This window comes from Acomys minous (assembly GCF_964271855.1).
Source record: "Acomys minous genome assembly, chromosome: 13".
Classification (NCBI taxonomy): domain Eukaryota; kingdom Metazoa; phylum Chordata; class Mammalia; order Rodentia; family Muridae; genus Acomys; species Acomys minous.
This window is the reverse complement of record NC_140495.1, coordinates 110764091-110788174: the sequence shown is the minus strand read 5'-3', so window position 1 is coordinate 110788174 and position 24084 is coordinate 110764091. Positions and strand designations below refer to the sequence as shown.

Sequence of the window (24084 nt, the reverse complement as noted above, 5' to 3'; positions counted from 1 at the left end):
TTCTTCCTGCTGCGCCCCACGGCATTCCCCGCAAGCGGCTCCTGAAGGCCAGTAGTGTCCCGGGTGCAGTGGTTGGTCAGAGTGGAGATCTGAAGCAGGAACTATGCGGGGACCAGAGGCGGGGGCGGGGCTATGACGTGTGGGAGGGCGGGGCGGGCGGCAGGTGAGCGGCTCGGTCTCCCTGGCTCCAATCACTCCGGAGACTGAGCCATGGGGGGAAAGCAGGCGGAGGATGAGGTTTACGGTAAGGCTGGGCTTCGAGGCCGGCGCTCTGCAGAGGAGGCTGCGCTCTGCAGGCCGTGGTGGCTGAGGAGAGGCTCCGGGAAAACAGGAGTCAATGAAAAGACAGAATCCGGTCACAGGAGGATGGCCTGGGCCACCTCAAAGGTCTAGCGTGCCAACGAGGGATCCGGGTGTGCAGAAGTGGCCTCTGTGTGTGTGGCGGGAGGGCTGGTCAGGCCTGGGATGTGGGTCCCTGAGGGCACAGCCCTGGCAAACAAAGCCTGCCTGGTTAGGAGGCAGGTTGGGGTCCTGAAGCTTCCAGCTCGGAACAGGGCTGCAGTGTCCTGTGCTGCGGGGCCTCCTGGGGTTGAGGCTGGGGGCCCCTGTGAGTTGGGAAAGTTCGTGACACTTTGGATCTCTTGAGGAGCAGAGGTGCTGGGGGTCCACCAGCCCAACCCCTGGGGTCTGCTGGGGTCTGTGTGAAGAGTTGGGGAGCTGGGCCTCTGAACTAATGAAATCCTTGTGAGGAGTAGGGGGCTGGGACCCCAAACATCTGAGGCCAGCCTGCTAGGAGTCCTGTGAGGTGGGAGCTGCTGGGGCATGCCTGCTAGAGTCCCTGTGAGGAGTTGGGGGGCTAGCACTGTGGGCTAAGGGGGGTCCTTGTGAGAAGTAGGATGTGGTGCCCTGAGCTGCTGGGGTCTGCCTGCTAGTTCTAGTGGCCCTGTGAGGAGCCAGGTCTAAGGACTGTGGCGGAGAGCTGGCTGACACCTGCCTTAAGGTTTCTGTTGGAAAGGAGCAGGGGCCTCTCTGGCTGCTTGAAGGAAAGGAGCGGGGCTCTGTGGAGGGCGAGGGAGCAGGGCCCTGTCTCCCGAATTGCTGAAGTAAAAAGGCTGGAAATCTTTCCCAAAAGAGGCAAGGGCTGAGCGTGGACTGGGAACAGGGAGGCCTGGGCCTCCTCTAGGTGGGGCTGTGTCCGAGGAGACCTCTTAAGGGCCAGAGCGCGCTACAGAAAACTTCCTGGAGCAGCTTTGGGTCAATCATTGACCCTGCGTCCATGAGCCTGGGTGGGACAGAGTCCAAAATACCCAAGAAAGATGATACCTGCCCCAGGCTAGCCCAGCCCTCAGCCCTCAGCCCTCCTTCAGTGTCCACCAGGGCCCTGGCAGCCTCGCCCTACCCCTCCCCTGTGTACTCAAGGGAGGACCAGGAACTGGACGTTGACACAACCCCAGCAGCCGGCTCAGGTGTCAACCTGGCTGGCGACTCAGAGCTGTGTGGTAGCCTGAGTGGAGGGTCCACAAAGTCCCTGCTTCCTCCTGGTGCCCTGCAGGGATAGGACCGGAGCTTCCCCTGAGGGGCTTAGAAACTGCAGGGTCCACGGAGGACTTGGAATAAGGTATAGGACAGAGAGGAGTCCCAGAGACTGACGGAGGAAGAGGCAGGGACCAGGACCAGGCTCTACTCAGCCGGCCGTGAGGTGTGAGTCGGAGCGAGTGAGTCCAGAAGCCTATTATTAAACCTAATCAGGAGGCTGAAACTGGAGGCTAGCAAGTTCAAGGCCAGCTTGGGGAACTCAGCAAGAACCTGAAATAAGAAGTAAAAATAAAAATGGCTGTGGCCTGGAGGTGGTGGCGCATGCCTTTAATCCCAGCACTCAGGAGACGGAGGCAGGTGGTTCTCTGTGAGTTCAAGGCCAGCCTAGTCTACAGATTGAATTCCAGGAAGCCAAAATGGCACAAAGAAACCCCTTCTGGGAAGGAAAAAAAAAAAAGCAAAAAATACGTAAATAAATAAAATAATTGGCTGTGGTAACAGTTTAGTGGCAGAGTGCTTGCCTCATGTGTAGAATGCCATAGATCCAACTCTGCCAAAGGTAAAGGCCCTACCTTTCACCTGTCTCTCGGGAGAAGCCAGAGCAGGCAACCGTCTGGCTGCTCTAGCCAGCTCCCCAGTGTCCTCCTGCTCATCAGCTAGACAGGCTGCGGGCACCAGGGGATGTCTGAGGGGGACGGGGCGTGGGGAGGGACCTCAAGCCCTTGTTCTCTGCTCCCCACCCTCAGGGAAATCAGCCAAATATGACCCCTCCTTTCGAGGCCCCATCAAAAACAGGTGAGTTGTGGGCAACGTCCCCAGCGGTGTGGGGAGGATTTGGTTTGCCTGGGCTGCAGGAGCCGGGTCCACCAAGGCATCAGGGTGCCGGGATCACTCTGGTTTTTTTTTTGACGTGGGGCTAACCACTCGGGTATGTATACATTTGAGGAAAATTCACCCAGGAAACATTTGTGAGCGCTCTCTGTCTCTCTTGCTTGCTGAGTGCCTGTACACGTATGTGTGTGTAAGAGTGTGTTGTGTAAGCCGGGCATGGTGGCGCAGGCTTTTAATCATAGCACTCAGGAGGCAGAGGCAGGTGGATCGCTATGAGTTCGAGGCCAGCCTGGTCTACAAAGTGAGTGCAGGACAGCCAAGGCTACACAAACAAACAAACAAAAAAAGTGTGGTGTGTGTGTGAGTCTGTGAGTGTGTAAGTGTGAGTGTGTGTGATTATCTGTGCTATATTTCTTTCTTTTTTTTTCTTTTCTTTTCTTTTTCTTTTTTTTTTTTTTTTGGTTTTTCGAGACAGGGTCTCTCTGTGTAGCCTTGGCTGTCCTGGACTCACTTTGTAGACCAGGCTGGCCTCGAACTCACAGTGATCCACCTGCCTCTGCCTCCCGAGTGCTGGGACTAAAAGCGTGCGCCACCACGCCTGGCTTCTGTGCTATATTTCATCAGAAGAATCCCCATCCTAAGAAAAGTTTTCTTTTTTTAAGAATCTCTTTTTTTTTTAAAGATTTATTTACTATTTATACCATATTCTATCTATAGGCCAGAAGAAAGCATCAGATCTCATTATAGATGGTTGTGAGCCACCATGTGGTTGCTGGGAATTGAACTCAGGACCTCTGGAAGAACAGCCAGTGCTCTTAACCTCTGAGCCATCTCTCCAGCCACTAAGAAAAATTTTCTTAAAATAAAATTTAAAATGCCAAACTTGCCAGGCAGTGGTGGCGCACGCCTTTAATCCCAGCACTCGGGAGGCAGAGGCAGGCGGATCTCTGTGAGTTCGAGGCCAGCCTGGTCTACGGAGCAAGTTCCAGGACAGCCAGGGCTACACAGAGAAACCCTGTCTGGATAAGCAAAAACAAAAAAACAAAAAAAGAGTGCCAGTCTTTCTAGCGTTCTCCAGCCCTCTAACCCACGGCCCCCAGACCGTGCCCCATACTGGCACCCCCAAGCTCTGCCCACCTCTCCCCAGGGGCTGCACTGACATCATCTGCTGTGTCCTCTTCCTGCTCTTCATTTTGGGCTACATCGTGGTGGGGCTTGTGGGTAAGTTTACCCAGCGCTGGGGCTGAGGGTGGGGGCAAGCAGCCCAGGGAGGGGTTACCCCATAGCCGCCTGCCCCCAAGTCTCTGCTTTCCTGAGATCCTGTTGTGTGTCCGTGTCCAGCCTGGGTGTATGGAGACCCTCGGCAAGTGCTCTACCCCAGAAACTCCACGGGGGCATACTGCGGCATGGGGGAGAACGGGTGAGTGTGAGGAGGGAAGGCAGCAGGACGGGGGGGGGGGGGGTGGCAGGAGACAACCCCAAGGCAGACCCGGAGCCTGGCGTCTGTGGGTCTGCAGCCCCAGCATCTGCCCCTCCCTTCCCCGTGAACCCAAGCCCTCCAGGGCACACTGTAAGCCATGTTAGACGCATAAGCTCAGAGTCTGAGTCCCCAGCTGGGACCAGTGTGGGCTGTGTGACCTTGAGGCGCCCACCCAAGCTCTCTGAAGCAGCTGAGTCCCTCCGGGTGGCCCGCAGGAAATGCCCTGTAGACAATAAGCTGCTAAACACTCCCTGAGCTGTTGCAATGCTCCGGGAAGGCAGGGTGTTTCACACCCAAACTGCTAAGCCTCCTGAGGTCATTTGGCAGAAGACGGACAGATGTGAGGACTTGTTCAAGGTCACAGTGCTACCTGGAGAACAGCCTGTGGTCCAGAAGCCACACACTGGCTGAGTACCACGAGTTCCCAGGTGGCCGCCTGGGTCTTCCTCACCGTCCCTGGGAAGCTGGGTCAGGAGCTGGATGTGATTAGCTCGGGCCGCAGGGCTGTCCGTGTGTTCAGAGGACGGTGCCCTGCCCCTGCCGTGGCCTCATGCACGCACATCCCCTCTCCCTCCAGGGATAAACCGTATGTCCTCTACTTCGACATCTTCAGCTGCGTCGTGGCCACCAACGTCATCTCCATCGCCCAGAATGGCCTACAGTGCCCCACGCCCCAGGTCAGAAGCCAGGACCTTTGGGAGCCCCACCTGTCCCCAAGGCCCTAGGTACAGCCCCTTAGCGTGTGCTCTGCCCGCAGGTGTGCGTCTCCTCCTGCCCAGGGGCGCCATGGTTTGTGAGGGAGTTCCAGTTCTCAAAGACAGTCCGTGAAGTCTATGAAGAAAAGAGGAACTTTTGTCTGCCAGAGGCATCCCCAGATATGGTAACTGCTGGGCCCCGAGCCGTCACTCTGTCTGCAGACAGCCCATGGTGGTAGATGTGGTAGGGGAAGTTGGACTCCAAGGAAGGAGGGGCTGGTGTGAGGCTTGATGTGGTAGAAGTTGTGGTAGACATGATAGTAGTAGCCATGGTGGTGATGGTGGTGATGGTGGGGGTGGAGGGGGTGATGGTGGGGGTGATGGTGGTGATGGTGGGGGTGGAGGGGGTGATGGTGGGGGTGATGGTGGTGATGGTGGGGGTGATGGTGGTGGTGATGGTGGGGGTGATGGTTGGGGTGATGGTGGTGATGGTGGGGGTGATGGTGGGGGTGGAGGGGGTGATGGTGGGGGTGATGGTGGGGGTGGAGGGGGTGATGGTGGGGGTGATGGTGGTGGTGATGGGGGTGATGGTGGGGGTGGAGGGGGTGATGGTGGGGGTGGTGATGGTGGGGGTGGAGGGGGTGATGGTGGGGGTGATGGTGGGGGTGATGGTGGGGGTGATGGTGGAGGGGGTGGTGGGGGTGATGGTGGTGATAATGGTGGAGGTCATGATGGTGGTGGTGGTGTGGGGGGAGCGATAGTGGAGGTGAGGGTGGGGGTGATGGTGGGCTGATGATATAGTGGAAGTGATGGAGGTGGTGGTGGTGGTGGGTTGATGGAGGTGGTAGTTCTTGTACTGGGAGCCACAGCTTTTTCCTTCTGTTCTACTCTGTACATCTGTCCGTCTGTCCATCCCCAGAAAGTGGTGGAAGTCCTGCAGCAGGAGCTCTGCCCCAGGCTCCTCCTTCCTTCTGCTCCAGGTGAGGACCGGGCACACGACGCCTCAGGCGTCAGCTCATGCCGTAGTCTCACTTCTCGAATGAAGGGAGCAGGCCTCGGGGACAGACGCTGAACAATAGAAACCGCTCGCTGCTCAAGGGACGTGCTAGGTGGAGAGCAGAGGTGTTTACTGCATGGTGACTGAGCACTGGGCCGGCCAGATGGTGGGTTCCAGAAATCCCAGCTAATAGGGAAGCTGAGGCAGGAGGATAGACGTTGAAGGCCAGCCTGGGACACACTGCAAGGTCCTATGTCGAAGTGACAATAAAACAGGGCCAACAAGATGGCTTGACAGGTAAAGGTGCTTGCCCCCAAGGCCGACAACCGCGGGAGTTCAATCCCCAGGACGCACATGGAAGAGGAGAGAATGCACACCTAAGGCCAGTGCCTCGAGGCGTTGCACAGCCCTCACACGCTCACACACAATAAACAGGTGTAACAGTGTTCGTAAAGAAGGTGTGTGGTATGCAGAACACTCTCCTAGCTTGTGCAACACTCTGGGGGCCATCCTTAGCTGTGCAAAGACAGACAAGAAGCCGGGCGTGGTGGCGCACGCCTTTAATCCCAGCACTCGGGAGGCAGAGGCAGGCGCATCGCTGTGAGTTCGAGGCCAGCCTGGTCTACAAAGCGAGTCCATGATAGCCAAGGCTACATGGAGAAACTCTTGTCTCGAAAAACAAAACAAAAGACGAAAAACAAACAAAACAAAAGATAGAATCATATTCTGTAGCCCAGCTGGCTCCAGACTAGTGATCTTCCTGAAGCCTCAGCCTGGCACGTGCTGAGAGGACAGGCAGACAGGCACCACCACGTCCACCTGCCTTTATACATTTTTTTTACTTTTAGTAGAAAATACTTTCCGATTTATAGCCTGAGAAAAGACAGCAAGGAGGGGCACCCAAGGGCTGCTCCAGAGCAGACAGGTCTGGATTTAGACTCGAGCACTTTCCAGCAGACAGATCTCAGGCCAGCGAGTTACTCAACCTTTCTGTGCCTTGTTTCCTCAACATTGGGATCTAAGTGATAAAAACAAGACTGCTCAGCTGCATGCGGTTCCAAAGTCAAGGAACAGGCCCGGAGGCTAGAGATGCGGAGATAGAGATGGGGTAGAGGCTAAGCCGAGAGTGGGGGGGGGGGGAGGTCGCTGAAGGAGGCTACCTAGAGCCTCCTCCGGAGCAGAGGCCCAGAAGCCTGGTCCAGCGACACCACAGAGCCTGTGGAGATAAAAGCCCATTCAGCTGAGGGGCTGAGGATGGGAGCTGTGGAAGAGAAGAGGCCATGGCTGCCCTCCCGTGGCTGTGCTGACCCAAGCAAGGTCAGGGCTGAAGTGTTGCAGGAATTCAGGTTATGGGGTGTGAGGACATCTGACCAGCTGCAGCACTCCCGCCAGGCAGAGTCCCCGGCCAGCAGCTCCCTGCTCTCTCTCTCTCTCTCTCTCTCTCTCTCTCTTCCAGTCCTGGGACGTTGTTTCCCGTCTGCCAACATTAACTTCACTTTACCCGAAGAGTATTCATGGATCAGTAACAACACTGTCTCTGAAGGGATCAGGTAGACGGCCCTCCCCTCCATCGCCCCACCCCCACCCCTGCCTGTGCTGTCCCTCTTCACCCTCTCAGTCCCACTTGACTTCATCCCTCCCTCCCCAACAGTGGCCTCCTTGACAGAATCAATGCCCGGGACATCTCTGTGAAGATCTTTGAAGATTTTGCTCAGTCCTGGCATTGGATCCTCGTGTGAGTTCATAGCCAGGTTCCAGCCTCCTCTGGCTTCCCTGGTCCTCTTTTCCCCAAATCTACAAGTGAGGCTGGGAGTGGGTGCGAACAGAGAGGGAGCTGTCTCAGACTGGACCCCCACCCCCCCCCCGCCCCCCCCCCGCCCCAGCCGGTCTGGACTTGTATCTGAAGATGAACTGAATCTATGAACACTTGAGGGTACAGAGAGAGGAATGGTGGGCGGGCGGCCCTCACGCACTTGCACGCTCCTTACCCGCAGGGCCCTGGCCGTAGCTCTCGTGCTAAGCCTGCTGTTCATCCTGCTCCTGCGCTTCGTGGCCGCACCCCTGGTGCTGCTGCTGATCGTGGGCGTGCTGGCCGTGCTGGCCTACGGCATCTATCACTGCTACCAGCAGTACCGGGAGCTGCGGGACGGGGGCGCCTCCATCTCCCAGCTGGGCTTCACCACCAACCTCAGCGCCTACCGGAACGTGCAGGAGACCTGGCTGGCAGCTCGTGAGTTCCCGGTCCCGCCGCCCCGCCCCCTGCGCTCCCCTCGCCCGCCCCCCCCGCGCTCCCCTGCCCGCCCGCCCCCTCCATCCCTAGCCCTGACGGGGGCCACCCCCTGCCGCCCCCACACAGTGATTGTTCTGGCGGTCCTCGAGGGCATCCTGCTCCTCATGCTGATCTTCCTGCGCCAGCGAATCCGAATCGCCATCGCCCTGCTGAAGGAAGCCAGCAGGTCAGGGTCCCTGTGAGGGAGAAGGGGCCTTGCGCAGGGGTGCTGGCCTGGATGAGGGCATAGGAACCCCCGAGGAGAAAGGTGGAATTGTCTAGTGGGCAACACTGCTACATTTCAGCTTTTTTTTTTTTTTTTTTTTGAGACAGGTTGGGAACGCTGTAGAATTCAGCTCTGTAGACCAGGCTGACCTCGAACTCACAGAGATCCGCCTGCCTCTGCCTCCCTAGGGCTGAGATGAAAGGCGTGCGTCACCGCTGCCTGTCTGAGTTTCAGCCTCCTACGGCTCAGTTTCCCTGTCTGGTTTGTTTTGTATATGCGTGTTTTGCCAGCATACATGTCTGTGCATCACATGTCTGGTGCCACTGGAGGCCAGAAGACAGCCAGAAACCTCGGGAGCTAGAATTAACAGACAGTTGTGAGCCGCCATGTGGGTGCTGGGAACTGAGCCCAAGTCCTCTGGCAGAGGAGCCCGTGCTCGTAGCTGCGGAGCCGGCTCTGTAGCCCCTAGGGTTTTTTTGTTTGTTTGTTTGTTTTGGGTTTTTTTTTTTTTGGTTGGTTTTTGTTTTTGAGACAGGAGCTCACGTAGCCCAGGCAATGTCAAGGCAGCTAAGTGACTGAGGCTGACCTTGAACCCCTGATCTCCCTGCCCCACAAGATAGCGACGGCACAGAGTCTCTCGCAGCCCAGGCTGACCTCAAATGCACTATATAGTTGAAGATGGCCCTGACCGCACCGTTCTTCGTCTGCCTCGGAGATGCTAGACATACCACGGGAGGGGGGAGTGGGGGGGACGGAGGTCTCCTTTACACAATGCTGGGTGTCCTGTAGGCAAGTCCTCTAGGCCACACCCCCAATCCTTCTGTGATGTCCCCTACCCCTGCCACTCTTTTGAGCCTGTGCCTTGCAATTTATCCCAGACTGGCCTCAAACTTGAGGCAAACCCTGCTAAATCAACCTCCCGGTGCTGGGATTGAAAGTGTGTGCCACCGCCAGGTGTGGTGGCGCACGCCTTTAATCCCAGCACCCGGGAGGCAGAGGCAGGCGGATCGCTGTGAGTTCGAGGCCAGCCTGGTCTACAAAGCAAGTCCAGGACAGGCAAGGCTACACAGAGAAACCTTGTCTTGAAAAACAAAACAAAACAAACAAGCAAAAAAGAAAGTGTGTGCCACCATTCCCAGCCTCCCTGTTTGTAAGATGGTCGTAGCAAGCAGTCTACACCTTACAAGAGCATTTGTGAGCTGAAGGTGGTAGTGTTGACTAAGAGCTGACAACACAGTGCAGGACCAGGTGCCAGGGATGCGGGATTGGAAGCTGTACTTCCCTTTCCGGCCAGAGGAGGGGTCCAGCCAGGGTCGGGCCTGGGAGAGGCTGCGGTGGGTAATCTTGTCTTCCTCCAGGGCCGTGGGGCAGATGATGTCCACTATGTTCTACCCGCTGGTCACCTTCGTCCTCTTGGTCATTTGCATCGGTTACTGGGCTGTGACTGCTCTGTATCCTCTATGTAACCCCTCCACTGGAGCTTGGGGTTGGGGAGCCCCCACCTCGGGATGGGGAGGAGGGAGCAGGTCCCGTGTGGGGATGTGAGGGAACTGAGCTATCAAGGCGAGCAAGGGTCGAACCTGTGTCGGTCCCAGGGACAGCTACTTAGGAGCGTCCTGTGGTTAACACTGTCACTGTGCTTTTCTTGACTCATCTCTGGGTACCTGGCCACATCCGGGCAACCGCAGTACATCTATCAGGTGTCGAACACCAGTGCACCGGGCTGCGAGACTGCACCCGTCAACGTGTCCTGCGACCCCACGGTGAGAGAGAGTATGGTGGTGCTGAGGGGATCATGGGGGTCCTCAGAAATGCCTGAGGGGGCTGGGGCTGTCACATGGATGGAGCCTCCCCGAGGTCTGTAGTTGAGTCACCCTTTTTGTGGAAACTGAGGTGGAGACAGGTAACCTGAAGAGGAGGCTGAACAGAGCGGGAGCTTTCTCTGCCTCCAAGGTCCCAATCCCCATGTCTGTGGGAGGCTCAGGAGTTTTTCGGGCTTCGGGTACATGCAGTGCTGGCTACAGCGTCTGCCCACCTTAGACACCCCAACTTCCTGGACTGTTTTATTTCCTGTTTCAAGTCCTGGGAACAGAGCCCCAGACAGTGGCACTGGGAAGTCCACAGGAGGGAGGCCCGTGAGAGGCGGAGGGTGGGGAGTTCAGCTCCACGGCTCGGCTGTTACACAGCCAGTCTGAAGCCGCGAAGCCAGCCTGAGCTATGTGAGGCCACAGTAAAGCCACAAGTGCTGGCGCGTTGTGGAGGCGCACGCCTGTAATCCCAGCCAAGGCTACACAGAGAAACCCTGTCTCAAAAAAAAAAACAAAAACAAAAACAAAAACGAAAAACTAAAGAAAAACAAAACAAGCCACAAGCATGTTTTATTCTTTGGTAACTCCCTCATCTTCTAGGCTTACACAAACCTACAATGCTCTCCTGAGAGAAAGGGGCTTTTTGCTTCCTCTCTTTCTTTTTCTCTTTTCCTTCCTTTCTTTTTTCCTTTTTTCCTAACCGGCCTGGAACTCACTCGGTAGTCCAGGCTGGCCTCAAGCTCACACAGATCACCGTGCGTGCACCACCATGCCCAGCTCTGTTTTCTGGATTTGTTTAGCTGTTAACTGCTCATTTCCAAACACATGCAGAAGCAACGAAAGGTGGTGAGTCCCTGCCACACCCTGCAGCCCTCGGCTTCCTGTAAGACCTCCGCTTCTCCTTTCTCTCCTCTTCCTCTTGCCGGGACCTCAGGCGCGAGCTGCGTTTCCTAACCACACCTGGTTTTACCTCCCTGCTGTCACCTGTGACTTTTGTTCTGGAGTTCCCATGAGTCCTAGTGAGTCCCATCACTCGGCTACATCCAGCTTTCGGGTAGTTAAAAAAGTCTTCTATGATCCACATTGTACACACTGTCCAAAGACGCCAAGAGGGCATCGGATCCCCCGGAACTGGAGTCACAGATGGTGTAACCATTTGGGTCCTGGGGATGGATCCCCAATTCTCAAGAGCAGCCAGTGCCCTCAACCACTGAGGCCTGACATAGCGCTCTCTCTCTCTCTCTCTCTCTCTCTCTGTATGTATGTATGTATGTATGTGTATATACATATATATGTATATATAATGTATTCACATTACATCTCAATTGTAGTACCCCCTTTCTCTCTTCCTCTTTCTTTTCTTTCTTTCTTTCTTTTTTTTTGTTTGTTTCGAGACAGGGTCTATCCTGGACTCACTATGTAGACCAGGCTGGCCTCAAACTCACAGCCATCTGTCTGCCTCTGCCTCCCAAGTGCTGGGTGGCATGCGCCACCATGCCTGGCTTTCTTTCTTTCTCTCTTGGCTGTCCTAAAACTCTCTGGAGCCCATGCTGGCCCAAATACATGGTGATCCCCTGCTCCAGCCTTCTTAAGTGTTGGGATTTACAGGGGTAAAATACCACATAGCTCAATAGTTTGAAAACAAATTCTGACTATCAAGCCGCTTCATGTGTTCGTATGCTAAGGTGGATCTCAAACAGCATTTGTTAGTTTGTCTGTTTGTTTACACACAGGGTCTCATGTAGTCCAGGCTGGCCTAGAACTTGCAATGTGGCAGGGCTTAACCTTGAACTTCTGATGCTCCTGTCTCTACCTCCAGCGTGCTGTGATTACAGGTGTGCCCAACCATGCATTATTTTTAGTGATTTATTTATGTGCATTGGTGTTGAGCCTGTATCTATGTCGGTGTGAAGGTGTCAGATCCCCTCGAACTGGAATTACAGATGCTTGTGAGCCGCCATGTGGGTGCTGGGACTTGAACTCAGGACCTCTGGAAGAGCAGCCAGTGCTCTTAGCCGCTGAGCCGTCTCTCCAGCCCCTATGCAGGGCTTTGTGTTGTGGCTTTGTGCCTGCTGGGCAGGCAGGCTACCAACTGCCTCAGCCCTCAACTGATGACTTAAAAAGCAGAGCCCAAGAGCCTGGGGCAGAGGCGCACGCCTGTAATCTCATCGCTTGAGAAGCAGAGGCAGGTGGATCTCTGTGAGTTCGAGGCCAGCCTGGTCCACAAAGCGAGTCCAGGACAGCCAAGGCTACACAGAGAAACCCTGTCTCAAAAAACAAAACCAAACAAACAAGCAAAAAATTAAAAAAAGTAGAGGCTGAGGACTAGGTCAGCCGTAAAAAGTTGTGTTTTGTTTCTGACGTCCCCAGGTTCCCCACTAGGAACAGGGCAAAAGGGTGTGTGTGTGTTGGAGGGTTGGGAGGAGGGACGGGAAAGGAGGAGGAGGAGGAGGAGGAGGAGGAAGAGGAGGAGGAGGAGGAGGAGGAGGAGGAGGAGGAGGAAGTCAGCTTTGTGTGTGGGATTTGTAGGATGTGTATAGACTGGTGCACAGTCCTGGCAAAACATGTGCACACACACACACACACACACACACACACACCACATACACACACACACACACACACCACATACACACATACACACACACACACCACATACACACACACACACACACACACACCACATACACACATACACACACACACACACCACATACACACACACACACACCACATACACATGCACCTCACGTGAACACCACACATATACTCCTGTGTGCGCACACACACATCATACACATGCATCTCACACATGCACACACACACACACACCACATACACATGCACCTCACGTGAACACCACACATATACTCCTGTGTGCGCACACACATCATACACATGCATCTCACACGTACACACACACACACACACACACACACACACACACACACACACACGCTCGCGTGCACACACCCAACACACCATCACTTTGATGTCATTAAGCGCCCACAGTGTCTGGGCTGCAGTTGCGTAGGCCTCTCAGGACAGGGCTGCTGGGACAGCAAGGGGCACTGCAGGTTGAAAACACCCACGCACTGGGCTTGCCCAGGGCGGTCTGGATAGCTCTTGTGCCAGTCTGGAAACCAGGAAGCTGGTTAGTCACACTATGGCAGGACTGAGGTGGCCTGAGTCTGGAGGCCACTAGCAGCAGGGGTGGGGGGGGGGAGTGAGGGGGGGTGGAGGGAGTCAAGGATCTGCCTGCAGCTCCTGGTCGTGAACCTGCCCTATCTGTGTCCCTCCTTTGTCACCTCCAGGTCTCATCCAAGAACTTCTCGTGCCCAGGGCTCATGTGCGTCTTCCAGGGCTACTCGTCCACGGGCCTAGCCCAGCGTTCTCTCTTCAACCTGCAAATCTACGGGGTTCTGGGGCTCTTCTGGACTGTTAACTGGGTGCTGGCCCTGGGCCAGTGCGTCCTCGCTGGGGCCTTCGCTTCCTTCTACTGGGCCTTTCACAAGCCTCAAGACATCCCGACCTTCCCCCTTAGCTCCGCTTTCATCCGCACGCTCCGGTAAGCCGTGGGCGGCCCCGAGGGAGATGTCAGTCCTAGGGGTGGGGGGGGGGATGCCGGTGTGCCTCAACTTACTCAACCGTCCCCCACCCCACCCCCCGCAGTTACCACACCGGCTCACTGGCGTTTGGAGCCCTCATCTTAACCCTGGTGCAGATAGCCCGCGTGGTTCTGGAATACATTGACCACAAGCTGAGAGGTGAGGGGATGGAGGCGGGGTGGGGGGGTGGGGGAGTGGGGGGGGCACGCCCAGCCGCTGGAGCCGGGAAGAGGGTCAAGCAGGCAGAAGCCAACGGCCAAGCACCGGCTTCTCTTGTCCCCAGGAGCCCAAAACCCCTTGGCCCGCTGCATCCTCTGCTGCTTCAAGTGCTGCCTCTGGTGTCTGGAGAAGTTTATTAAGTTTCTCAACCGCAACGCGTACATCATGGTGAGCACTGCCTCAAGCACCGTGGTGCTCAGGTGCCGCTCGGCCCGGGCGCTCCGCATGCGCGCGCGCGCGGGGGCGCGGGGGGCAAGCTCGCCCGGCCGCGGCTCTGACCTTTCCCGATCCTCCTAGATCGCCATCTATGGGAAGAATTTCTGCGTCTCGGCCAAAAACGCCTTCATGCTGCTCATGAGAAACATCGTCAGGTGGGCCAAGCCGCCGCGCCCCAGTCGGGAGGTCCCCTACCCAAAGCGGGCGGGCTCGTGGGAAAAGTCCCTTGCTCGGTCCCGGGCAGACACTATCTTGAAACGGGAATAGATCGGTCTCACACCGCTCCCGGCCCTGCCCGGTCCCTCGGTCCCTCACCCCTGTCCTCCCTGACTTCCATGCAGGGTGGTCGTCCTGGATAAAGTCACAGACCTGCTGCTCTTCTTTGGGAAGCTGCTGGTGGTCGGAGGTGTCGGTAGGTCAGGTACCCCCTGGGGTGCAGCGAGGAGGGGTCCTTAAAGGAACAGCATTGACACCCCCCCCCCCGGACTGCCCCACAGGCGTCCTGTCCTTCTTCTTCTTCTCCGGTCGCATCAAGGGGCTGGGGAAAGACTTTGAGAACCCCAACCTCAACTACTATTGGCTGCCCATCATGGTGAGTGACACCTCGCTCGGCCCCGCCCAAACCCCCTAAGGCGCACAGGGCCCTAACGGTCTCCTTTCCTGCAGACCTCCATCATGGGGGCCTACGTCATCGCCAGCGGTTTCTTCAGCGTTTTCGGCATGTGTGTGGACACGCTCTTCCTCTGCTTCCGTGAGTGCATCCCCCCGCCCCCTCCCCGCAAAGCCATAGTTAGGGGCTTGTGTGTGTTTTTATTTACTTTTTTTTTTAGGGGGAGGGGGCATGTAGGAAGGTGAGACAGGCTCACACTATAGCAAAGGCTAGCCCAAACTCGTGACGCTCCTGCCTCAGCCCCCACGTGCTGCAACTATGGTGGTGTTTTTTTTTTAATTATTTTTTTTAAAGATTTATTTATTCATTATTATGTATATAGTGCTCTGCCTGCATGTACACCTGCAGGCCAGAAGAGGGCATCAGATCACATTATAGATGGCTGTGAGCCACCATGTGGTTGCTGGGAATTGAACTGAGGACCTCTGAAAGAGCAGTCAAGTGCTCTTAACCTCTGAGCCATCTCTCCAGCCCTATGGTGGTGTTTTATTTGTCCTGGTGACGATGGTGATCCAGAAGCCGGAGCCTTGTGCCTGCCGAGCAGCGTCAGTGTCCCACCGCTGTGTTACCCTCACAGCCGTACACCAAGCAATTGTCATGAATGTTTTCTTGTTGTTTTATGAGTTCTGTTGGTTGGTTAAGTTCCATTTATTTACGTAGGGCCTCCTCTCTATGCACTCCTGGCTGGCTCCTACTCACTATATGGACCAGGCTCCATCCAACTCAAAAACAGTCTTCTTCGGGGCTTGCCTCCCAGCCCTGGGCAAGTGCAGGCATTCCCAAGTCAGAGCTTTGCTGTGTGGCGCTCAGGCCGGCCTTGCCTTCTGCGCTCTCCCGTCCCCGCCTCCTAATGCCAGGGTTACAGGCGCCATGCGGTTACTCCTTACCCCATCGTCACCCTGTGAAATACGCGGTTATTTTATTCCTCTTCCCACGAGGAAACGGGTTATACAGCCAGCTGGGTAGATTCTATAAAGCTACCTTAAGTGGCGCGAACAGGAAACCAGGCTGTTTGGCCTACACATCCCAGATTTCTGGGGTGCAATGAGGAGCCGCTTATCAGGATCCGCCCCTGATCGATCTGCTTTGCTGCCCAGTGGAAGACCTGGAGAGAAACGACGGTTCCCAGGAGCGGCCTTACTACATGCCCAAGGCTCTTCTGAAGATCTTGGGCAAGAAAAACCAGGCACCCGCTGGGGAAAAGAAGAGGAAGAAGTGAGAGACGGATCCCGGCCAGGACCGCAGCCCTCCTGTGCAGAAGCTTAGCCCTAGATGCCTTAAGAATCACAATTTCAGCTGGGTGTGGTGGCGCACGCCTTTAATCCCAGCACTTGGGAAGCAGACGCAAGCGGATCACTGTGAGTTCGAGGCCAGCCTGGTCTACAAAGTGAGTCCAGGACAGCCAAGGCTACACAGAGAAACCCTGTCTCAGGGAAAAAAAAAAAGAATCACAATTTTGTAGTTAACAGATGTTATTAAAGATTAATATTTTATATTCTTAATAAGTATGGCTTTATTTTCGGTTCAAGCTCACTTCTCTTTTATTAAGACCCAAATTACTATCACAGGGTTCGATACCCAGGAAAAGGAAACTAGTTCAGGGAGTGAGGAGGAGACCCTGGATTCTGTCTCCAGCAGGGCCTGTAATCCCAGCCCCTGGGAGGTGGAGGCAGGAGGATTGGGAATTCAAGTCGCTCCTTGTTTGTTTGTTTGAGACAGGGTTTCTCTGTGTAGCCCCCTGCTCAACTGGAACTCTCTTTGTAGACCAGGCTGGCCTGGAACTCACAGCGATCCGCCTGCCTCTGCCTCCCAAGCGCTGGGATTACAGGCGTGCGCCATAACAGCGCCTGGTGATTCTAATCAGTGCTACTTGTGTGCTGAGGAGTATTGGAGTCATTCACTGGGAGATGGGGAACCTACCAGTAACCACACTCCTAAAGAAAAGTGACTTTCCCTCCCAGAGCCGCCCTCAGCTGCCGAGAGCCCCTCAGCTAGGAGTGGGGCCTCCCAAACCCTTCCAGATGACAATTGTGTGTCTGTGTAGGAGCGCGCCATGTGCATGCAGTGCCCACAGAGGCCACAAGAGGGCACCACAGCCACCAGAACTGGAGTCACCCACTGTTGCGAGAAGCCTTGGGGATGTTTTACCTTTAATCCCAGTACTCGGGAGGCAGAGACAGGAGGATCTCTGTGAGTTCAAGGCCAGCCTGGTCTACAAAGCGAGGCCAGGACTACAAGAGAAACCTTGTCTCGAAAAAACAAAACAAAACAAAACAAAAAGCAGGGAGTGTTCTTCACCACCGTGCCTTCAGCGTCAGGTGACATGTTACCCCCTGGGAAGCCCAGCTGGGGAGGCGAGGGACATGTCAAGCCCTGGCACAGCTCTGCATGGCAGGACAGACCTCCCTGCGGGGGCCCGCTTGGCCCTCTATGACCTCCAGGGCATAACCAGCACCAGCAAACTGTGCGGATGCCCCCACCGCAGCTTGATAGTTACAGGTTCCGGATCCAGAGGCCGTGACCCTTCACACGGTCCCCAGGCAGGTCCCCAGGCAAGCACTACCACTGAGCAGAACCCCAAGCCACCCAGAAACTGACTGGGTGTGACTGCGCTGTCCAAGGCTAGCTAAGAAGGACGGCCTGTATGCCCCACCTGACAAGACAGCTGTGAGAGGCTGGTGTGAGCTTGTCTGTGCTCTGTGCTGTGTGTGTGTGTGTGTGTGGTGTGTATGTGTGTGGTGTGTGTATATGTGTGGTGTGTATGTGTGTGGTGTGTGTGTGGTGTGTGTGTGTGTGTGTGGTGTGTGTGTATGTGTGGTGTGTATGTGTGGTGTGTGTGTGTGGTGTATGTGTGTGTGTGTGTGTGTGTGTGTGTGTCTCCTAGCCCAGTCTGGCCTTGAGTCTCCATACATTGGATTTCAGATCCTCCTGCCTCCATCTCCTGAATCTTGGGGCTGCAAATGTGCGTCATTACACTTGGTGTCGAGGACTGAACCTCAGCGCTTCGAACGAACTAGGAAGTCAGTCTACCAACTGAGTCACATGCTGTCCCTAATGTATCCTTTGTTGGTTGGTTTTGGTTTTGGTTTTGGTTTTTCAAGACAGGGTTTCTCTGGGTAGACCAGGCCGGCCTCGAACCCGAGTGCTGGGATTAAAGGCGAGCGTCACCACCACCACCGGGGCGCCAGGCTAAGGTGTCTTCCACAAGGAGTTAGTGCCTTTCCTCGCCGCCGGTCGCTTTAAAACACGCCCCACCCCTTCGTCGCGTCCCCGGTATCGGAGCCAATGAAAAGTCCCACACAGACTGAGGCCGCCTCCCGCGTCACGCGCTGACCTGGGGACAGCTGGAAGGACTAATTGGAGTCGCGGCAGCGCGGGCTGTGGCCCGCTGGGGAGGGGTCGGAGTGACGTGTGCGCACTTAAAGGCCCGAGGTCAGCTGACCGCTGGCCACCGGTGACCAGCTCGTGGACGGGGACCGCGGGAAGCAATGGTGGGGGCAGAGCCGAGCAGACTCGGGGGACCGCTGAGCCGCTGGGCGGGCCGTCCGGGCCCGGGGCTCGCAGCAGCCTTCCTCCTGCTCCTGGTGTCCGTGCTGGGATCGGAGGCGAGGGCGGAGGACTTCAGCCAGGTGAGCCATGCTGCACCTGCAGAGGTGGCCGCTGCCCGGCTGGGCAACCCCCCCCCCCGTCCTCCTCGTCCGCGGGGGACCCCTTTCCTTCCTTGCTCCCTCCCACCCCCCGGCTCGTTATGGGGGTCCTCGCCCGTCCTCGGGCTCCCCTTTACTGGGAACCCTGGCTGAGCCCGCCGAGCTCGCCTGCTCTGAGGTGCCCTTGCGCGCAGGTGCAGCCGCTGGTGACCCTGGAGCAGCTGCTGTGGGTGAGCGGGAGGCAGATCGGCTCGGTGGACACTTTCCGCATCCCGCTCATCACGGCCACCCCGCGGGGCACGCTCCTGGCGTTCGCTGAGGCCAGGAAGAAATCCTCATCCGACGAGGGGGCCAAATTCATCGCCATGAGGAGGTCCACGGACCAGGGTAGAGCGGTGCCCCGGGGGTGGGGGCAGGGGCGGTGGGGGAGGGGATCGGGTGCTGGGTTGTATGGGAGACTGGAGCTGGGGGTGGGGTCGGGGTTCCCTTCGCCAACCCAACCGCCCACAAGGTACAACCTTGGGGTCCTGAGCCCCTTAACGAGTTAGGGAGACGCGACAGGGAAAGTGCCCGGAAAACAAACTGCCACCACCAAGGTGTTGAGAAATGAGAATTATGTTGCTAGGTGGTGTGGGCAGGAAATAATGTGAGAGAAGGAAGAAACGGAGTTCTGGTCCCTGGGGAGAGGCAGGAAGTAAATAAGAAACGGCACGATTTCACTGTGCTCTCTCTCTCCCTCCCCCCCCCCCCCAGGTAGCACGTGGTCCTCCACAGCCTTCATTGTAGATGACGGGGAGACCTCGGACGGGCTGAACCTCGGGGCTGTGGTGAGCGATGTGGACACAGGAGCGGTGTTCCTTATCTACACACTCTGCGCTCACAAGGTCGACTGCCAGGTGGCCTCCACCATGCTGGTATGCAGTAAGGATGACGGCAATTCGTGGAGCCCACCCCGCAATCTCTCCGAGGAGATCGGCACGGAGATGTTTGCCCCTGGACCCGGCTCTGGCATTCAGGTCTCACCCTGGGGAAAGGACGTGGGCAAGATGCGGGGTGGGACGCCTTGGAAGGAGAGGGTTGTGCGCCTTGGGGCTGGAACCCTGCCGTTGGCATCTCACACGGGGAGGCTGTCAGCATGTGCCCGACCTTAGCTGGTACAGGGTAGCATTGGGCGGCCATTGGGCAGACACATACCCACAGCATAGTGCCCAGCAGGGTCGGTGAGCTCCCAAGGGTGGGTGGGCACTTGTGCGCATGCCCAGTGGTGAATTCTGTGTGTCCTAGGGGAACTTCGAGGGAAGGGTGGCGGGGAGTGTGTAAAGTCAAGGGTGACGTGTGTGTGTGTGTGTGTGTGTGTGTGTGTGTGTGTGTGTGTGTGTGTGTGTGTAAAATGCCACAGTGAAATCCGGTTCACTGTGCTAACCAAATTTGCATGCTAACCATAAATTTATTTAAAAACAAATAACCTCGTGGTGGCGCAGGCACGCCTTTACTCCCAGCACTCGGGAGGCAGAGGCAGGAGGATCTCTGTGAGTTCAGGACAGCCAGCCACACAGAGAAACCCTGTCTGGGGAGGGAGTGGGGAAGCTTGCCTGTAATTCTAGCATCAGGCAGTAGAATTAGGAAAGTCAGGAGTTGAGTCAGGCTTTGCACTTGGGGAGCACATGGCACCCTATCGATGATAAATAAATACCCCTAATTTAGAGAGGGTGAGGGTTTTTTGGGGGGGGATGTCATTAGCCTAGGGTCTTGTGCATGCTAGGCAAGAACTCCACCACTGAGCTGAGCTATGTTCCTCGCCCCCTTTTACTTTTTATTTTGAGACAGGCTCTCACTAAGTTTCCCCCAGGCCAGCCTTGACATGACTCTGTGGCGCAGGCAACCGTCTCAGGCCTCAGCCTCCTGAGTGGCTGGCATCACAGGCCTGGCATGAAAAAAGCCGCCTTCTTAACTGGGGCAGTGTCTGTGGGCGAACAAAAGGGAGGCTGCGTGTGCTCACCCGTGGGGGTGCCAGCGCTCTGTGACCCCCCCAACATCCTCCCTTCACAGAAACAGCGGGAGCCTCACAAGGGCCGGCTCATCGTGTGTGGACACGGGACGCTGGAGCGCGATGGCGTCTTTTGTCTCCTCAGCGATGACCACGGTGCCTCCTGGCACTACGGCACTGGCGTGAGCGGCATTCCATTCGGCCAGCCCAAGCACGAGTACGATTTCAACCCCGACGAGTGCCAGGTCAGGAGTGCGCGGGGACTACGCCATAGTGCCACCTCACCACGCAGACACCCGGCCCTGGCCTCCCAGCCTCCCCGGGCTCTCCAAGCTCCTCCTCCCTCCCCTTTAGCCCTACGAGCTTCCGGATGGCTCCGTCATCATCAACGCCCGGAACCAGAACAACTACCACTGCCGCTGCAGGATCGTCCTCCGCAGCTACGACGCCTGCGACACCCTCAGGCCCCGGGATGTGACCTTCGACTCTGAGCTCGTGGACCCCGTGGTAGCCGCGGGAGCCTTAGCCACCAGCTCCGGCATCGTCTTCTTCTCCAACCCAGCCCACCCAGAGTTCCGTGAGTGCCGGAGGGTGGGCTGGGTGCGGGGAGCGGGGAGCCTCCTCTCCCTCCTCCTCCTCTCTCTCCTCTTCCTCCTTCCCTTCCTCTTATTCCTCTTCCGACTCCTTCTCTTCCTCTTCCTCCTCCTCTTCCTTTTTCTCCTCCTCCTCTTCTTCCTCCCCTCCTCTCCCTCCTCCCCCCTCCCCCTCCCTCCTCCCTCCTCCCCCTCCTCCTCCTCCTCCTCCTCCACCACCTCCAACTCCTGCTCTCCCAGGGGTGAACCTGACCCTGCGCTGGAGCTTCAGCAACGGTACATCCTGGCAGAAAGAGCGAGTCCAGGTGTGGCCAGGGCCCAGCGGCTACTCGTCCCTGACAGCCCTGGAAAACAGCACGGACGGAGAGAAGCAGCCGCCGCAGCTGTTCGTCCTGTACGAGAAAGGCCTGAGCCACTACACCGAGAGCATCTCCATGGTCAAAATCAGCGTCTACGGCTTGCTCTGAGCCTGGGGACGCAGGGTCCTGGACGCTGACTTTTGCAGAGGGCGCCTGAAACACAGCTGGCATTTGCAGAAGCAACTTCTGTGACAGGGAAGTCACTCCGTTATGACTTAACTCCCAGCTTCCTCACCCAGACAGGAAGTCCCTCCCTCACCAGGAGCACTTTTTCCCCCCCTAGAATGCTGGAGATAGCCCCTGTCCCGCTCTCTCCCAGGACTATGGAGCCGGTCCTTTCTGGGGCAGGAACGGTGGGGGATGGGCCCCCCTGGAGAGTTGAACAAATATAAACTCAGGGAGCTGGGAAGGCGGGGTGTCCTCCTAGGGGGTGGAGGGGGGTCTGAAGAGATTGCTGGGAGCCCCCAGGGCAGAATGTGCTTTGGGACACACACACACACACACCCTTGATTATTTATGAAGTGAAATATTTGTAACTTAAAACTTTTAATGAAGAAGAAAAATCATTTGTGGAGTCTGTGTTTCTGTCCACTCACACCCTCTGGATTGCCTCACAGACACGGTGAACCGGACTGAGGTTAGGAGAGGAGGGGGGGGGCAAGTTACTGCTTGGGAAACAGAACCTGGTAAATCAAATCGCACCGTTGACAGTCCTTGCTGGCACTTTCCACAAATGCCAAGGAGGAGCTGTTTGGGATACTTGGTATTTCTAGGATGGGGTGGCACGTGAAATAGGGAACAGGTTGTGTAAAGCCAGGTGCGCGGCCAGGTCAGCCCAGCCTGGGAGGAGGCTCTGTGGGGAAGTAGCGCCTTCCCCTCAGGCAGAAACCAAAGGTGCAGGGAGAGCTGAGCTTCTCCATGTGGAAAGAGGATGCGCAGGGTGTTGGGCTCCTGCAGTTCCTCCCCTGCTGGCCTGAAGGCGTTGCTCCACAGTACAGCTGGCGCCTGGAATGCCTAAGACTCTGGGTTCAGACCCTGGTGTGGGGGGGTGATCGTTGAGAGGAAGGTGCGCGTTGTACTGTAGATGTGAGAGGGCGACTACCGGGGTTAGCGCTGCTTCCGCTACATCAGGTGTGCGGGATTCTGTGCGTCCTGTCCAGAGTCTGTGATGTGTCTGTCCTCAGGGCTACTGGCACCTCAGCACACACGAGGTCTCAGCTCGGTGCATGCACATGGGTGCAGATACACACGCACTGACACACAAACACAAATGTTTAGGTTTTCTAAAAAACTATAGGCATGTTGTCTTTAAATCATTTTGTTATTAGCGAAAGTCCTGTTTACTTTTTGGTTTTGTTGTTGTTGTTATGGTTTGGGTTTTAGAGACAGGGTCTCTCTGTGTAGCCCTGGCTGTCCTGGACTCACTTTGTAGACCAGCCTGGCCTCGAACTCACAGCGATCCGCCTGCCTCTGCCTCCCGAGTGCTGGGATTAAAGGCGTGCGCCACCACACCCGGCATCTCTGCAGCTCTTTTCATCTGCGGTAACTTAACCCCTCTGTTTGCTTAGTTGGTTGCTTGGGTTGGTGCCATCTAGGCAGATGCGGCAGGCTGTCCTGTGGGGTGGCCCTCTGTGGACTTTTCTCTCCGTGTTCTTGGTGTCATGTTAACACCTCCGTGTTTTCCCAGCTGTGAAACCTCCGAAGGGTTGGCTGGATTCGGATCCCTCTGTGGGAGGGTCCCCCATGTCTTTGGCATGCTGCCTACTGTTCCCCCACCCGTCCCCTACCTTCTTCTCCCTCTGAGTGGACACTCAGCACAGGGCGGAGGTGACACAGCCATCTTTTGTAAGTTTCACCAACGAGCCTTCCAAGCAACGGTTCCATCCTGGGATGTGTTGTCTGCTACCCTTATCTCATGGAGCGGCAAATCAAATGGATGATTTTAACTTTTTTCTTAGTTCTTCCTCATTTATTACCTGCAATTCTTCAGTAAAATAGGGGCTTTCTCAGCCAGGTGTGGTGGCGCACGCCTTTAATCCCAGCACTCAGGAGGCAGAGGCAGGTGGATCTCTGTGAGTTTGAGGCCAGTGCCGTCTACAGAGTGAGTCCAGGACAGCCAGAACTACACGGAGAAACCATGTCTTGAAGAGAAAGAAAGAAAAGCTTTCCCAGACTGGAGAGGTGTCTCAGTGTTAAGGACGCTGCCCTGTGGTAGAAGACCTGTGTGTTTGCCGCCCAGCACCCACAAGGTGGCTCACAACCATCTATGACTTCAGTCCCAGGGGGTCTGATGCTCCCGTCTCATCTCTGTGGGCACCTGGCATATACATACATTCAGGCAAAACACTCATACATAAACTGAAATAAATCTTTTTAAAAAAAAAAACACTTTAAGAAAGAGAAAGAGGGCTGGAGAAATGGCTCAGAGGTTAAGAGCACTGGCTGCTCTTCCAAATGTCCTGAGTTCAATTCCCAGCAACCACATGGCGGCTCATGACCATCTATAATGAAATCTCTTCTGGCCTGCAGAAACACCTAAGCCAGAATACTAGATAAAAAAATTAATAAATCTTTAAAAATGAACAAAAAGCAAAAAAAAAAAAAAAGGCCGGGTGTGGTGGCACACACCTTTAATCCCAGCACTGGGGAGGCAGAGGCAGGTGGATCGCTGTGAGTTCCAGGCCAGCCTGGTCTACAAAGTGAGTCCAGGACAGCAAAGTCTACACAGAGAAATCATGACTGGAAAAACCCCCAAAAAAGAAAAAGGAAAGAGAGAGAGTGTGCACCTTCCCTCGGCTGGGCTGTTTGTTCCCTGGTGCGTGGTCAGCACAGGCCCCACAGGGTGTGGGCTCCCTCGCCCTTAAATGAGCAGTTGTGAGTGAGTTGACGTAACCAGCTGCCCTAGTCAGTAAACCACAATGTTGCTCCACAGGACACACGGGC

The 24084-nt window shown here is 56.1% G+C and overlaps 2 protein-coding genes across 2 annotated transcripts; both read left to right on the top strand.

The window, feature by feature from the left end:
• Positions 1-156: 156 nt before the first annotated feature.
• Positions 157-16060, top strand: SLC44A4 (solute carrier family 44 member 4). The gene is made up of 21 exons (XM_084751814.1): positions 157-244; positions 2283-2331; positions 3515-3588; positions 3709-3787; positions 4425-4524; positions 4605-4727; positions 5462-5522; positions 6996-7089; positions 7191-7274; positions 7534-7769; positions 7896-7995; positions 9393-9488; positions 9698-9797; positions 13157-13410; positions 13515-13609; positions 13734-13837; positions 13967-14040; positions 14227-14297; positions 14383-14477; positions 14552-14636; positions 15653-16060. Exons 1-21 carry the CDS (start codon positions 211-213, stop codon positions 15772-15774), a joined length of 2130 nt encoding a protein of 709 aa, XP_084607940.1. The 5' UTR covers positions 157-210; the 3' UTR covers positions 15775-16060.
• Positions 16061-17889: 1829 nt separating this feature from the next.
• Positions 17890-21707, top strand: NEU1 (neuraminidase 1). The gene is made up of 6 exons (XM_084754727.1): positions 17890-18184; positions 18397-18589; positions 18956-19218; positions 20252-20434; positions 20544-20766; positions 21023-21707. Exons 1-6 carry the CDS (start codon positions 18044-18046, stop codon positions 21247-21249), a joined length of 1230 nt encoding a protein of 409 aa, XP_084610853.1. The 5' UTR covers positions 17890-18043; the 3' UTR covers positions 21250-21707.
• Positions 21708-24084: the final 2377 nt, after the last annotated feature.

Bases quoted from the DNA above. Each gene is read 5' to 3' on its own strand.
- SLC44A4 (XM_084751814.1), top strand. From the start codon at position 211: ATGGGGGGAAAGCAGGCGGAGGATGAGGTTTACG. The intron at 7,996-9,392 runs GTCAGGGTCCCT...GTCTTCCTCCAG, and splicing joins CTGCTGAAGGAAGCCAGCAG to GGCCGTGGGGCAGATGATGT. The intron at 14,637-15,652 runs GTGAGTGCATCC...TTTGCTGCCCAG, and splicing joins CACGCTCTTCCTCTGCTTCC to TGGAAGACCTGGAGAGAAAC.
- NEU1 (XM_084754727.1), top strand. From the start codon at position 18,044: ATGGTGGGGGCAGAGCCGAGCAGACTCGGGGGACCGCTGAGCCGCTGG. The intron at 18,590-18,955 runs GTAGAGCGGTGC...CCCCCCCCCCAG, and splicing joins GAGGAGGTCCACGGACCAGG to GTAGCACGTGGTCCTCCACA. The intron at 20,767-21,022 runs GTGAGTGCCGGA...CTGCTCTCCCAG, and splicing joins CCCAGCCCACCCAGAGTTCC to GGGTGAACCTGACCCTGCGC.